We start from the raw sequence: 13,334 nt of genomic DNA on the forward strand, positions 1-13,334 counted from the left end.
GCGTTTCGGGAAGGACAAACTCAGCGGCCGAGCCAAAATGCGAAGGGGATATAAAATCGAACCGTTTACAAATATGTCCTCCCCTCCTTATCTGCATAATGAGGCAGAAATGCATACAGAAATGTAAAAACGACAGCCAGAAATAAATAGTGTTGAAGAAATAAGGAGCAATGGTGTAAATATCTTAGAGACCCCCAACCTCTTAGGGGCTGCGCCTCTGACACCTGGTAGGCCCCCTGGACTAGGACGTCTTTGGCAAGCCATTTTAACATAAATTCGGTTTCGTCTGACCGTCCATAATTACGTTCCCGATATCTTAAAATACATTTTGACTAGACAAAACCAAATTTTGACAATCTGGAATGGTAATTTAAGATATCTGTATATACATTCTGATTAGGAAGAACAATAATTCAGTATTTCTTAAATTACATTTTGACTAGTCTAATGTCCTTTCAAAATATCTCAAACTATGTCACCAGATTCATCAATTAAAGCGCCACACATTGGTAATTCATAGCACATACCTGAGGTTACTTGAGTGACTGGTCCTTATTTATACCCTAACACATGCCAGATTTCAACAGGATGGTGAGCCGTTTAAACACGACACCTTTTACTATGTTAATAACTGTGTATAGTTCATTAGACGGTTGGTAAAAAATAAGCACATATAATATGTTTCAAACCGCAATAAAGATATTAACAGAACGATGTATTTGAGTATGTTATTTTTTTTTTTTTTTACACTACAGCTTGGAATTATGGGTAATCCAGGGTGTTGTACTTCATATGGGGCCCACCCAGATAATGTTGCTTACGGGCCTATTGTCGTGTCATTACGTCATTGATAAAGAGGGTACAAAAAAACCATGGAAGAATAAAACAGACAAAAATACCATATCATGCACATAAATAATTATTTAAAAATAAGTAATAAATAAAGTTGAAGATTATAACGGAAAATAAATAAGGTAATTATTAAAAAGGCGAATAAATAAAGAAGCTAATTAAAATAGATATATGTATTTATGTCTCACTGTATAATTTAATTTCTACCTACATTTATTTGTTTTGTTTATTTTTGGAGGCAATTAATTGAATGCTTATTTATTTATTGAGCATTTATTTATTTCTGTATTTATTTTTAAAAAATGGCAGAGTTGGTCCTCCATACACAAACAGAAAAATGTGGAACGTTACGAAAAGGTTTGGACATAACGTAATGTTCCAAAACGCACCGTGGATTCAATGTTTCTGATGTGAAAGAGTTTCGGCACCAATAGAACCCATATTGTTTTCTAATGCTGGGAACCTCAGAGTCCAGCCCAAATGGTCATGAAGGCATCAAGTTCTAAATAAAATGATCATGGGAGAGCATTTTGCTAGGAAAAAAAGTCACCGTGGGAATTGTTAGATTTCAACAAAACTAAATTAGGTGATCTGATTAAACAAAATAGGACATTCTGGCATTAAACTCTGCTTACACCTTGTTAAGTCCATCCCTACTAGACTTAGACAGATTTATTTTGTCATTTTGTATACACAAGTGTAATCAAAAATAAATTTTGTTTAGAACAGCTCTCTAGACAATTTAATTTTTTAAAGTGCAGCCTTGATAACATAAGCAGCAGTGATAAAAAAAAACAAACAAAAAAAACAACAACATTGTGATATTGAGCCATTATATCTAGTTATGGAATGCGCAACATTCATGTTTGCTTGGCAGCAGTGATGATAGGATCTTAGCATCCAAATGGGATTTTTACCCTGGTGGAAGGAATCTGATGGTTACTATTAATATGAAGGATACTATGAAGCATGGGGTGGTAGCATCATACAGTGGGATATCATTTTGTGGCAGGACCGTTGGGATGTATCCTTATAAAGGATAGGATGAAAGCAAACATCTAAATATTCAAGAAAAAACCTTAATGAAACACCTTTTGAACTTTAGGTGTTTCAAAGGATTTAGGCCCACATTGATTTGTTGCTGCAGGATTCTCTGCCGGATTCTCATAACATACCAGCTGCAAGACGTCCCAAGGAAACACTGAGATCTTGTTACTGTGAGAGGCCATTATTGTGCAGATAACGTATTACAGTCAAGAAACCAGTTAGAGATGATTTGAGTTTTATTACATGGTTCAATATCACACTAATGATTCCCACAATGAGGAGAATAGTATTCTGTATTCATTGTCAAGTAAACTTTTTAGTTTATTTAGCTCCTGTCCAAACCTGAAAAGGTTGGCTTTAGTGAAAACAATTAGAAGACAACTACACCGTTTCAACTTCTTTGCATATTTCCCTTTGTCTTTGGGTAAAACTTAGATTTAGCATAAATAGGTTGATAAAATACAAATCCATGAACAGGAATGAACAATGAACTGAACTGAATTTTCTGTATTTTCAACTGGCTTCTAAAATTGCATTGCTGATCATTTATTCCCAACTTAACAGTAAATTAAATCACTAGACCCTAAACTTTAAACAGCACAGTTTGAACTCGTCCTTACTCCACCTAGATGTATATATGTACCGAGTTGCTGCTATGTGACTTTAACTCCACTTTGTCAAAATAAAAGCACAAAAATATTTAAATAAAAAGTTAAATGACAAACCACTAAATGGGATGAAGCAAATATGACTCGTTTTCAAGGGCATGAAAGAAATGTGATTTTTCCTTAATGCAAACTGGAAAACTAGGTGTAAAGACAAAAAAAAGTTTTATTTTTGCTAAAGAAAGACAAAACAAATATTAGTAACAGCAGCAATAATTTAGCTTATTATTTAGATTCTTGTAACTAATGTAAAATTGCATCCACTAGCTTCTACTGAATTGTTTTAAAAACCATTATATCAATGCATCTCAATAGTTCAAAATTTACATTATTGGTAAAATAAAACCTTCATTTATAGGCAGCTTTGCTTTAAATAAATCAAATCAAATTAGATAATTAAAGGTAATTGAGTCATTTCCACAGTTTTCTGGCAGTTGTATTCATTATAATGTCAACATGGGAAAAGTACGAATCACAAAAGATCACTTTGGAGGCTCATACCACTCCAGGAGTCTTGGAGTCCCACCTTAAAGATCTGTGAAGATCCTTGGTGTACAGAATGGAGTCTCACTATATATAGCTTCATAACCCTTATCAGACTGGTAGATTTTAATAACCTCTCTGAACTCTTTCTTGACATCAGAGATCAAATGTGTTTTTTTTAAGATCTGGACACCTACTTCCTGTTGTGAGACAAGTTCTATTTAATTTATTTCATGATACAACAGTTTGGCTAGTATAACTGATATAATGTTTTTATAAAGTATTGTAAATTACAGCTCTTTTCATGACTTAAAAATAAGGGGGGAAATATATATATATATATATAAATATATATATATGTATTTTTTTACACAAGGACAGGTTGGTTAGGAGAGCTTTGTTAGTGATCTAAAATATTTAAATCGAACTAAAACTGAATTAATCAGAGATGCTTTTTCACAGACTGTAGATATTGACTACAGAACTGCTAAAGCTCCAGGAGCTTGATGAGGATGGTGGAAAAAAGAGAAGTGTGGGTTTACCCCAACTACTATAACAATTTTAACCAATATCATCATAGTAACATATTGCGCATTCCCATTGCTTTTTTCAAACCTCTTGCAAACCACATACCGTTATGATTTGAACCAGGCTTGAAAATATTTAATCGGATTAAACATGATTAATCGATTATTCAAATAATCTTCAATTAATTTAATAATCAATTGTTAACTAGAGTTTAGAGACTGTAGAACATGCCTTTAGCTGACAGAGCAAACCACTTAGAACAAAAATTATGTCAAAATTGTAAGAAAAAAATTAAGAAGAAAAACGTTTTTGACTTTCAATATGCTCTATCCACAATTCCTTAATTCAATTCAATTCAGTTTATTTATATAGCGCCAAATTCACAACACATGTCATCTCAAGGCACTTTACAGTTCAACCAGATCATATAGTCAAATTGATACAAAGTTTTCTATCCAAGGAAAACCAGTTGATTGCATCGATTCATTGACTCAAATACAATCCGTCACACGAAGCATGCTTGTAGCGACAGTGGAGAGGAAAAACTCCCTTTTAACAGGAAGAAACCTCCAGCAGAACCAGGCTCAGTGTGCTAAGTGGAAAAGTTTTTGTTTCACCTGGTTTAATTTAATAAGAAATCTTCATTAGGGAACCTTTGGCTATCGGATTATTAATCAATTAATCAAAAACATAATCAATATAATAATCGATTTGTAAAATAATCATTAGTTGCAGCCCTAAATGAATAGAAAGTGTCAGTCCTTCACAGGATAACCTAGCGCTGATTCTCCACACGCTCAGTAGCTTCTTCTCTGTGGCGGCCTGTATTGTAGCGTTGAGTTGACCTCACACAGGGATATAGAGGACTGCACAGCAGGAGGAGCCACCATACTGCTCTTGATCAGAGCTGACTCCCACTTAAAAAACCCACAGCCTTTCCCTGTGCTGCCTCTGCCAGCTGAGCGACGGACCGGACAGCAGTAAAACCCCCGGCCATGGTTCGGACCCCCGTTTGACACGACCTGTCGTCTTGCCCGGCGACCGCAGGCGCACAGAGGGGCTGTGAGCTTTGGGCCCTTTGCTGTTGATGCTATGTGGACCTGTTTGGAACAGGAGGAGATGACATTGGTATGCAAAGAGGACAGGATGTTCCTGGATGGGTGCAGAGAGCTGGACGTAGATGGATGAAGAGACTCTGCTGTCTTATTTGGATCAGTATAAATTGTAAAGGAGGATTTCTGCGATGCTCTGTGTTTTGTGTCGTTTGGTTTGGGCCTCATAGTGGAAGGATTTGGAGTGGAGGTCTTTTCAGGCAGAAAGGGTTTAGGTGGAACTGGACAGACCCCCTTTGTCTGGCCATCTTTATCACACCTATCTTTCTCTAAAGGTCCACTTCTGCACTGATTCAGTTTGCTCCAATCAACAACTGTAGGCACAGCAAAACATTTATCAGGCTCTTTTGTTGTCGCCGTATGCAGTTTTTCATGTGTCCCTTTAAACCTTTTAACATTGGAATTTAACGTGTTAAGAGATTTACACATCATTGACAAATGTCTTGAATCATTTGGCATTTTCAGGTTCTCAGGTTGCAAACTGAGGGGACCCACAGACGAACGATCCATCCCTTCCAAATCCTGACATCTACTGTCAAAATCTGAGATACAGCCAACATCCACAGAGATGGTATCCATTTCAGAGTCATCAAATGGCAACAACACATCATCATAAGAACCGCACCTCTCGTCCGTTTCCACTATAAGTTCTCCATCCTCCTCATCCACTTGAGCTGTTGTTGTGTTGTGAGGTAAGTCTGAAATACAGCCAATGGTTGTAGAGCACAGAACATGGCTGCTAATGCTGCCGTTACTGCGTGGGGGGTTCAAGTTTATCACAGATGTGGACAGCAAACCGTGAGCCGCCTGTGCCGTCACAGCTTTGCCACTTTGACCCTGTTGTGGTGCCGGTGTTACTTTTAAAAGTGTCTTTGTTGGTATTAAGATTTGACACGTTTGACCCGTGCTTGAATTTGGAGGCTCCTCAGGAGACGGACATTTTTGGTGAGCTTTAGCAGGAAGGTTGGTGGATGATGGCCATCTGCTGGTAGTGGACAAGTTTTCTTTGTTGCTCACATTCTTCTCTTTTTCTCGTTCCTTTTTCTCTTTTTCTTGCTTGTTTTCTGTAGCAGAGAAGTTCCTGCTGAATAGAGATTTGACCGACAGTGGTGTCTGTGAGAAATAAAGCAGATAATTGGTTAGTTGAAAAAAAAGTACACTCACAATATTATCTTTAAATCATTCTCACTTCTGTAGCTCACTACTTACAAAGGGGGCAAGTTTTCAACCAATGATTAAAAAGTATATTTAAGGGAATTTGATGCAACAGACAACAAACCAAGACATGGTCTTGCAGAATTTCAAGATAAATGAAAGTTTTGACTTTGTATGCTTTCCCATTTACACCGAAACCACTTAAAAAATCCATTGTAACCCATTTTTAAACACAAGGACAGGCCCATTTATATACATAATCTAATTTCCATCAAAACTGCCTTTACTAGTCCTCCAACTGCTAAAAAGAGTTCATGTTTGTAATTTAATTTCAGTACAAATTTAGCTGTTCTGTAACAGCCTCAACAGTTTGTTAATGAATATTAGTGGATGAAGACCAGTAAAGAGAGCAGAAAGGTCAGGGACAGAGGTGTGGAGATATTTGAAGCAGGTTCTAAAACAATATCTGACAGTGTTTTTACCTCTGACAGTGTAATGACAATAAAAGCTGGAAAAAAAAAGACCTGAAGGAGATTTAGCTTCCAGAGCAACAAAAAGGTGGCAGACTTGATGTAATTGAGAAGCTGTGAGAACAATGATGTTTAGAGACAATCATCATCCGATCTGTTTTTTTGTTTTTGTGTATTTTCAACAAATATGAATAACCCACCTTAAAGATTAAGATTCTACCAGGAGAGCTGGATCCAAATCCATACAACCTTTTCTTCTTATTTTTATTTGCAGAACACTTAAAAAGCATCCATTTCCCCCAACTACAATAAAATACACTGACCTGTTATTGGGATTTTAAAAATAGAATATAAGATCTTCTCTATAGCAAGAGTCTCTAAATTTGTCGAGAAAAAATTGGAAAGAGCAGAAAATCATTAATTTTACTTCCTGAATTCAGTTTATTGGTTATTCAAACTAAAATTTAAAAAACATCCGTTCAAAATAAAAGCTTTGAGAACAAGGTCCCTGCTCATGAATGCGAGGCGTGATTTTAGGAGTCTTTGTTCTTTCAGGACGTCGTCAGGTGACCACTCACCCTCTCCAGGCTTCGGGTGATTTTCAGCACACATCCATCTCTCATCATTCTGGCTGCCAGTCGAGCTGTATTCCGTGCATCATCTAAACCTGTAAGCAAAAACAAAAACAAAAAAATTTAATAAGAGAAGGAATGCTGTAATTTGATAAGTAGTTTTAAATAAAAAATAAAAACTACAGAAATGTCCAAATATCAGTACCAGAATGTTCTCGCCCAGAGAACTGTATCCCTAGATCCTGCAGTGCTCCATTCAGGCCTTTGGGCTTTCGACTGTAAAAGAGCTGGAATCCAATAAAGACGTGATAGAGCTACATGAATAAATGGTTTTAATACATCCATTATTTTATCACAGGAAAAAAAACAAATAACATCCTAGTTTTAAACAGCTCTAAACAGAAATTCTGTTCCCTTTGCAAAGGTGATAAAAGTACCAAGTAGTGCATAATAGTAAACTAGAAGGAAAATGGTTTTCATCTTTTTTTTTTCCTTGAAAAAAAAAAATGGTTGCAGTGTATTTTTGCCAAGTTTCCTTCATGATGTGTGCTTTCCTTTTGCTACTGTTCCACTGACTACCAGATTTCCTGGTGACACATTTCTGCACCTGAACTGTGTATCTGATATTTCCTCTCGAGTTATCATGAGCATTTTAGCAGCTTCTCTGATTCATTCTCTCCTTACCATCTTACATGTACTTTCCTTTTTATATAAAGGCCTGTACAGTGCTCTGTGGTCAAAGCACGGGACACTATCAAAAACTCTATTCTGCTTTAAATTTTACTACCAGAAATGGTCCTCTTATTTAATAATGTAATTAGCGATGCAGTGATACACACTTTTTAACATCCAATCCAGTTCTGATATTGAATCTTCAGATCCTGCTACTTTGGCGATACCAGAGCTCTGTTTGTTTTAATTTTAGCATCATTACTATTGATTTTTTTTTAAAGGCGATCATAAACTCCTCTCTTAATGCAATGTATGAATATATATGACCTTATACTGATCTCGTATATCCCATAAGGAAACATGAAATTTGTTTAAGGTCAGAAAAGGAAGTAAAAAAAAAAGAGTAAATTATGTTAACATGACAAACTCCATCCTGGAAACAAACGTTTAAACTGACTGCTGACAGATGCCCATCAATAGAATGAATAGATCTACCAGATTTACACATATGAACTTGAAGAGTGAGTCTGTAAGTGTAACACATTGCCTACAGTATCTGAAACATTTTAATGCAGTTTGAACAAAATGCACTTAAAGTGCAAAAATCCTCAAAGGTAAATATGCTAAATGGATTAGCTGGTACCTACCCTGTATGTGCTCCTTAGGTCTATCCAGCTGTTTAACACGTCTGGTTTATGAAGCTGTTTGCGTTTACACTCATACTGCAAACAAACACCCAGATCCCAATCTGAAAACACAACGGAGATAGTCTCATGTTAAATGTGTTCAAAGATATTTTTCAATCTGACTTAACCAGCCTGGATAGGTGCTACCTGACCACGTGAGGAAGGTGCACAGTTTTTGGGAGGGAGAAGAAGCTGAAGACGTCTGCTTATTGTTAGGGAACATCACTCCCTTCTCCATCCGCAGGTTCTGCAACCAGCGGTTGAACCGAGAGAGGCAAATCTGAAGGGGGACGCCGGATTCCACTTGCCCCTGTTTGACAAAGACAATCAAGCTATGAGATATCCATTTATTCTTATATGCATATATGGAATGAGGGATTTTGTCAAAAACCAAATTGCGATTGTCATCAAGATTGCAATTTTATATTAATTTTCCTTTGTATTAACTACAAGCTTGTAGACATTTCACTCAAGGTTTTAAGTTTTTTAGAGCTTGTTTGCCCAGGGTCCATTTTTACGGGACTTTACCGTAACCATTGTGTGAATCTGTTTACTTCTACTTCTGTGCAAGCATTTGCAAGCCAGCTGCAACTCTCTCTATCTTTCTGTGTGGCGTCAAACCCACTTCAGCGTTTAACCAACAACTAAAGGGTCTGAGGAAGAACTTTTGTGTCCTACTCTTTGTGATTAAAGTGTGACTAAAATCAGTGCCTCTGCGATTTGAGAGTTGCGTGTTGTTAAATTGTAATTATACTGCAAATGCAATTTGCCCTAATATATATATATATATATATATACACATACATTTGTGTTTACATAAATGTTCCAAACTGTAAATGATTTTTCTGTGACAAGAAACCTGTGTAATTCCAGTCAGCTCTGTACAGAACTCGGAGAGAACTGGGTGTTCCTGAGGTTGAACATAAGTATGAAACTCAGACTCAACCTCTCCTGTGGATGTGTTCAGTAAGACTGCAGGGAATTCAACTGTGGGGGAGGAAGAAATAGGAGACCGGTTCAGAGTTACATTGGCAAACACACCAGAAATGAAACTATATCAAATCTACATGATTAAAATCTAAATACTTACTGATTTCTTGTCCGTGGTTATTTTTCTCTCTCCAGCAAGTCGACTCAAAGTCGATCACAATTAAGTATGAAAATATCTGATCTGGAAGAAACAAGTATCTATGAGAGAAATGTCTGTGCAGCAATAAACACTTATTTACCAGCAGTCTAAGCAAATGGAAGAAAATAAAAAAACACTTACTCGATATACCTGATTTCTTTAAACCAGGAGCAGACTGACTGCGTTGCCTCAGTAATCCTAATTTCCTTTTAAAATAAAGAATAAAGGCAAAATGTTTTAATTTTAAACAGACATTCTGTATGACAAAGCAACACAAGAAATACCTTTTCTGTGTGTGCAGTAAAAGGCGACTGAATAATTAAAAGCTTCTTTTTTTTTTTTTTTTAGGGTATGAAGATTTACGCTCCACATGTCAGTAAAATATTTGGTGAGCTGTGTGAACTCTCACTGCATCTAAACAGTTTATATGAAACCCACCACATCTAGGCTGGCCCCCCCTTTTTTTCATTTACAGGCATTCGTGATATATTTTAGTGTCCAACTCCAGAAAAACAGTGAAATGTACATGAAATGTAAGCAGCTATTATTTTTTTAAGATATAACCTTTATCTTTAATGCGTTTTATCTGTGTAGCTGCCCTAAATGTTGGTATTTGAAGCGTGTTGTTGTAGCTGCAAAGTGGCTAACAGGCTAATTTCACTTACTTAGCTAGTTTTCTTGTCGACATGTCAGTCGGTTGATGCAAATTAATTAAAAATACAATAAAATAGAAATAAGTTTTTTGCTACCTAAACTCCAACCAGAAAAAAAAAATACCGCTGGTTTTTCAAACATAAATGTATCGTTCGGAGGTCGATTACTTTCTTCTGTAAGACCGACCAGTCGAACGCAGAGCTTCAGGAAAAAGTAACACCGGAACACATATTTTCTTCCGGTAAGCAATTCCAATATAAAAGCACATTAGTTTCACTGTTTAAACAAATAGGTATGGTATGAAGAACATTTGTTTATCTAAAAATAACCTATATCAGGTAATATTTGAGTAGCTATCCATTATTCTAATGAAGTGTCCCGTAAATGTAAATTTAAAATGGAATGACATTTTATTCTGAAAGGCATAAACCAGAAGTTGTCCCCTTTTTTCCTTGCCGGCCGTAAACAACATCTCACAACGTGCTTTTGGAAGTGTTTCTATTCTAATGGACTCATCTAGACCCTCAACATCTGGTAATGTACACACCAGAGTTTCAAAACTCGGAAAATTATGTATGTCCGTTTAAACTGGTTTGGTTGGGGCTAAAAACAGAGTACGGAGCCTGTTAAACGAATAGGCTTGCTAAATGTAATATTTAAGCACATAAATTTCTGTAAATATTGATATGGTACGTAAAAGTCCTACGATTTCTGCTATTTTTGAACAGTGTAAATTAAATTTCTATTCATTTTTGGCTGCATTATTAATTCTAAATTTGTCATTATTAATATCAAACAAACAATAAAATCCTGAAAACAAATAATAGTGGAACAAGCTTAGATTCTAACTATTTTAGATCATCAGTGTTTGGAATGCATGTGCAAAGGAAACACTATGATTCAATACTTGTAGAACCACTTTATACACTATCAGTTTAAAAAAAGAAGTTGTGTTCTAAAATAATTCATTTTTAAAACCTTGACCACTCTTTCTTACATGTGTGTTTCCCTTCAGTTCTTTATTTTATTTCTCTATTTTATATATATATATATTATTCCTCTACTTTATATATATATTTCACTTAACTTATGTGGGCTGTGGGTGCTGGAAACCAAAGCCAGATCCCTTATTTGTACTCTTACGTTTTGGCCAATAAAGCTGGTTTCTTTTAAAAATGTGTTCAATACATCAGTATTTATTTTCTTCTGCTCTTCAACAAAGTCCCATGCTGCATTTCAATCTGATGTAGTTCTGACCTTTGAGGGAGCCCGATGCTTTCTATTTCAACTATTTGTGTACAGATTTACTGCTCTGCAGTGTATATTTCTCCTGTGGATAACCTGGTTTGGGCCAAGATTGATCTGTTGAGCAGATGGCCACTTATTTTACTTTAAAATATGTTGGTATACAGAATATGTCCTTTCACTGCAGTGACTGCAAAGTGACAAAGTCCTGTAGCAGCAAAGCAAATCTTAGAAGAATTAGATTTTTATGCTGAATTTCCTACTTTGCCCTAATCTGAGAAACAGGCGAATAACATACTGTGTTTTTCTTTCTTTTTCTTTTGAGCATTTCCAACCTAAGTCAAGCTAGCAACTGCAGCCTTATAATGGGTTTGAAGAGTTGTGCCTATTTACTCATTGCTGATGTTTTTGTCTCTTTGCATTATGCCAACTAACCTTTATGCTCCGGAATAACAAACAGCAAAACAAAACAGCTTTTATAGAGCTTTTATAACATTGATCAATTCATCAATTGCATTCATTTACCCAGTCGGCCTCGGCAGACGGCCACTAACACTGAGCCTGGTTTTGCTGGAGGTTTCTTCCTGTTAAAAGGGAGGTTTTCCTCTCCACTGTCGCTATAAGCATGCTTTGTTAAGGATTGCATCCGAGTCAGTGAGTCGATGCAATAAACTGCTTTTCCTTAGATAGAAAACTATGAATCAATTTAACTGTATGATCTGGTGAACTGTAAAGTGCCTTGACATGACGTGTGTTGTGAATTGGCGCTATAGAAATAAACAGAATTGAATTGAATTGAATTGAAGAATCTGGAGCTCATAGGAACAGCAAATGTGCTCTTGTTTCCCCATGACTGGTGTTAAAAGTCATGAAACTGTTCACATCTCCACTAACCCAAACCAAGAACATTTTAACCATGTTTATAATATCTCTCCTTCTCTTTAGAAATATCATCCTAACCATGAAGGCTTCCCTGTCTCCATCAGTTACATGTGGCGAAAAGAAAAGAAAAAATGAGGCTCCAGCTGCAGATGAGGGCATCAAAAGATTGAAGACTGAGGAGGGAGGAGATCTCCAGGAAAGGCCTCGTCATTCAGCGAGGCTCTCGGTCTGCCTCGATCGTTTGCAGCAGCCGATCACACCGGCTGAGCTAATGGAGCTGCTTCATTTCGCTGCCCTGGGGAAAGCAGCAGGCATCAAACAGCCTAGGTACCGTTTGTCAGCTAAATATAAAAGGGTCTGTGCTCGACTCATGCATACTTACATTGTGTTTTTCTGCCCTCCTTCACATCAGCTGGTGTCGTGTCCACCATCAAAGGAATGTCAGCGGTATAAATGTTGTCGTTGTGGAGGGAGTGACGCAGAGTCTTTTCTACAAGCACTACCTCTTAATGGAGCACCTTAGGACAAGCTACACAACTGTGAGAAACAGTAGGGAGAGGAAATGGACTGCTGGGATTAATATAATGATACACTAAAATCAGTTTCAATTGTTTTATATTTGTTTAAAACAGAGGGTTACCTTCACACCATCATCTAACAATGTAGCTTCAGAGATCTTCCGCTGCGAAGTTCCAAACATGGACTTTTCATCTGTTTCTAAACCAGAGGAGACACTTCATACAGGTCAGAGGTGAACCTTCAATGTTGAAGTGTTTGTGGAATTTATCCAGAAATATTTTTTCCTTCAGTGTTTTCAGTGTTTAACTCAGCAAATTCTTCCCTTAATGAACTTCATGTGTGTTTCTGCCCAGCTGTGAGGCACCATCCAGTTATCACTACGTTTGGCACAAAGAGGAGAGGACTGACTGCATATGTTCTGAGCCAACAGCAGTTGATAAAGAACCGCTATCCAGTCAAAGGTAAAAATGCATTACATTAGATTTATTTATTTTATAGGGACAATGCACATTCATTGATAATCTATAGATGAGCTAGAATCAGCTATAAGGGTATTTTTCATCAGTTGTCACTGGACAAAACGTAATTTGTCTCATTTAAACAAACAAAGGTTATACAGTAAAGGTTAAAATGAATTAACACCACAAATAAAAAAAGTAAATA

At 36.6% G+C, this 13,334-nt stretch overlaps 2 protein-coding genes across 2 annotated transcripts in view; one reads left to right on the forward strand and one right to left on the reverse strand.

The window, feature by feature from the left end:
* Nucleotides 1-4,197: 4,197 nt before the first annotated feature.
* Nucleotides 4,198-10,187, reverse strand: eri2 (ERI1 exoribonuclease family member 2). Its single transcript, XM_015394017.1, has 9 exons — nucleotides 10,037-10,187; nucleotides 9,513-9,577; nucleotides 9,333-9,413; nucleotides 9,102-9,229; nucleotides 8,390-8,552; nucleotides 8,204-8,304; nucleotides 7,090-7,171; nucleotides 6,891-6,979; nucleotides 4,198-5,800 (listed from the first exon to the last, which is right to left on the reverse strand). Exons 1-9 carry the CDS (start codon nucleotides 10,057-10,059, stop codon nucleotides 4,373-4,375), a joined length of 2,160 nt encoding a protein of 719 aa, XP_015249503.1. The 5' UTR covers nucleotides 10,060-10,187; the 3' UTR covers nucleotides 4,198-4,372.
* A 304-nt stretch (nucleotides 10,188-10,491) lies between these two features.
* The window catches only part of LOC107097045 (putative RNA exonuclease NEF-sp), an 11,709-nt gene continuing 8,866 nt past the window's right edge, over nucleotides 10,492-13,334 (forward strand). The window contains exons 1-5 of the mRNA XM_015394014.1: nucleotides 10,492-10,559; nucleotides 12,216-12,479; nucleotides 12,565-12,691; nucleotides 12,785-12,896; nucleotides 13,025-13,132. Of these exons, the coding sequence (XP_015249500.1) occupies nucleotides 12,232-12,479; nucleotides 12,565-12,691; nucleotides 12,785-12,896; nucleotides 13,025-13,132 (595 nt within the window). The 5' untranslated portion in view covers nucleotides 10,492-10,559; nucleotides 12,216-12,231. The remainder of the gene's footprint in view (nucleotides 10,560-12,215; nucleotides 12,480-12,564; nucleotides 12,692-12,784; nucleotides 12,897-13,024; nucleotides 13,133-13,334) is intronic.

Source organism: Cyprinodon variegatus, unplaced genomic scaffold (genome assembly GCF_000732505.1).
Source record: "Cyprinodon variegatus isolate N-32 unplaced genomic scaffold, C_variegatus-1.0 Scaffold667, whole genome shotgun sequence".
NCBI lineage: Eukaryota > Metazoa > Chordata > Actinopteri > Cyprinodontiformes > Cyprinodontidae > Cyprinodon > Cyprinodon variegatus.

Bases quoted from the DNA above. Each gene is read 5' to 3' on its own strand.
- eri2 (XM_015394017.1), bottom strand. From the start codon at position 10,059: ATGTCGACAAGAAAACTAGCTAA. The intron at 8,553-9,101 runs GTTTCTTGTCAC...TTTGTCAAACAG, and splicing joins AGCTGACTGGAATTACACAG to GGGCAAGTGGAATCCGGCGT. The intron at 7,172-8,203 runs GTAGGTACCAGC...ATTGGATTCCAG, and splicing joins ACCTAAGGAGCACATACAGG to CTCTTTTACAGTCGAAAGCC.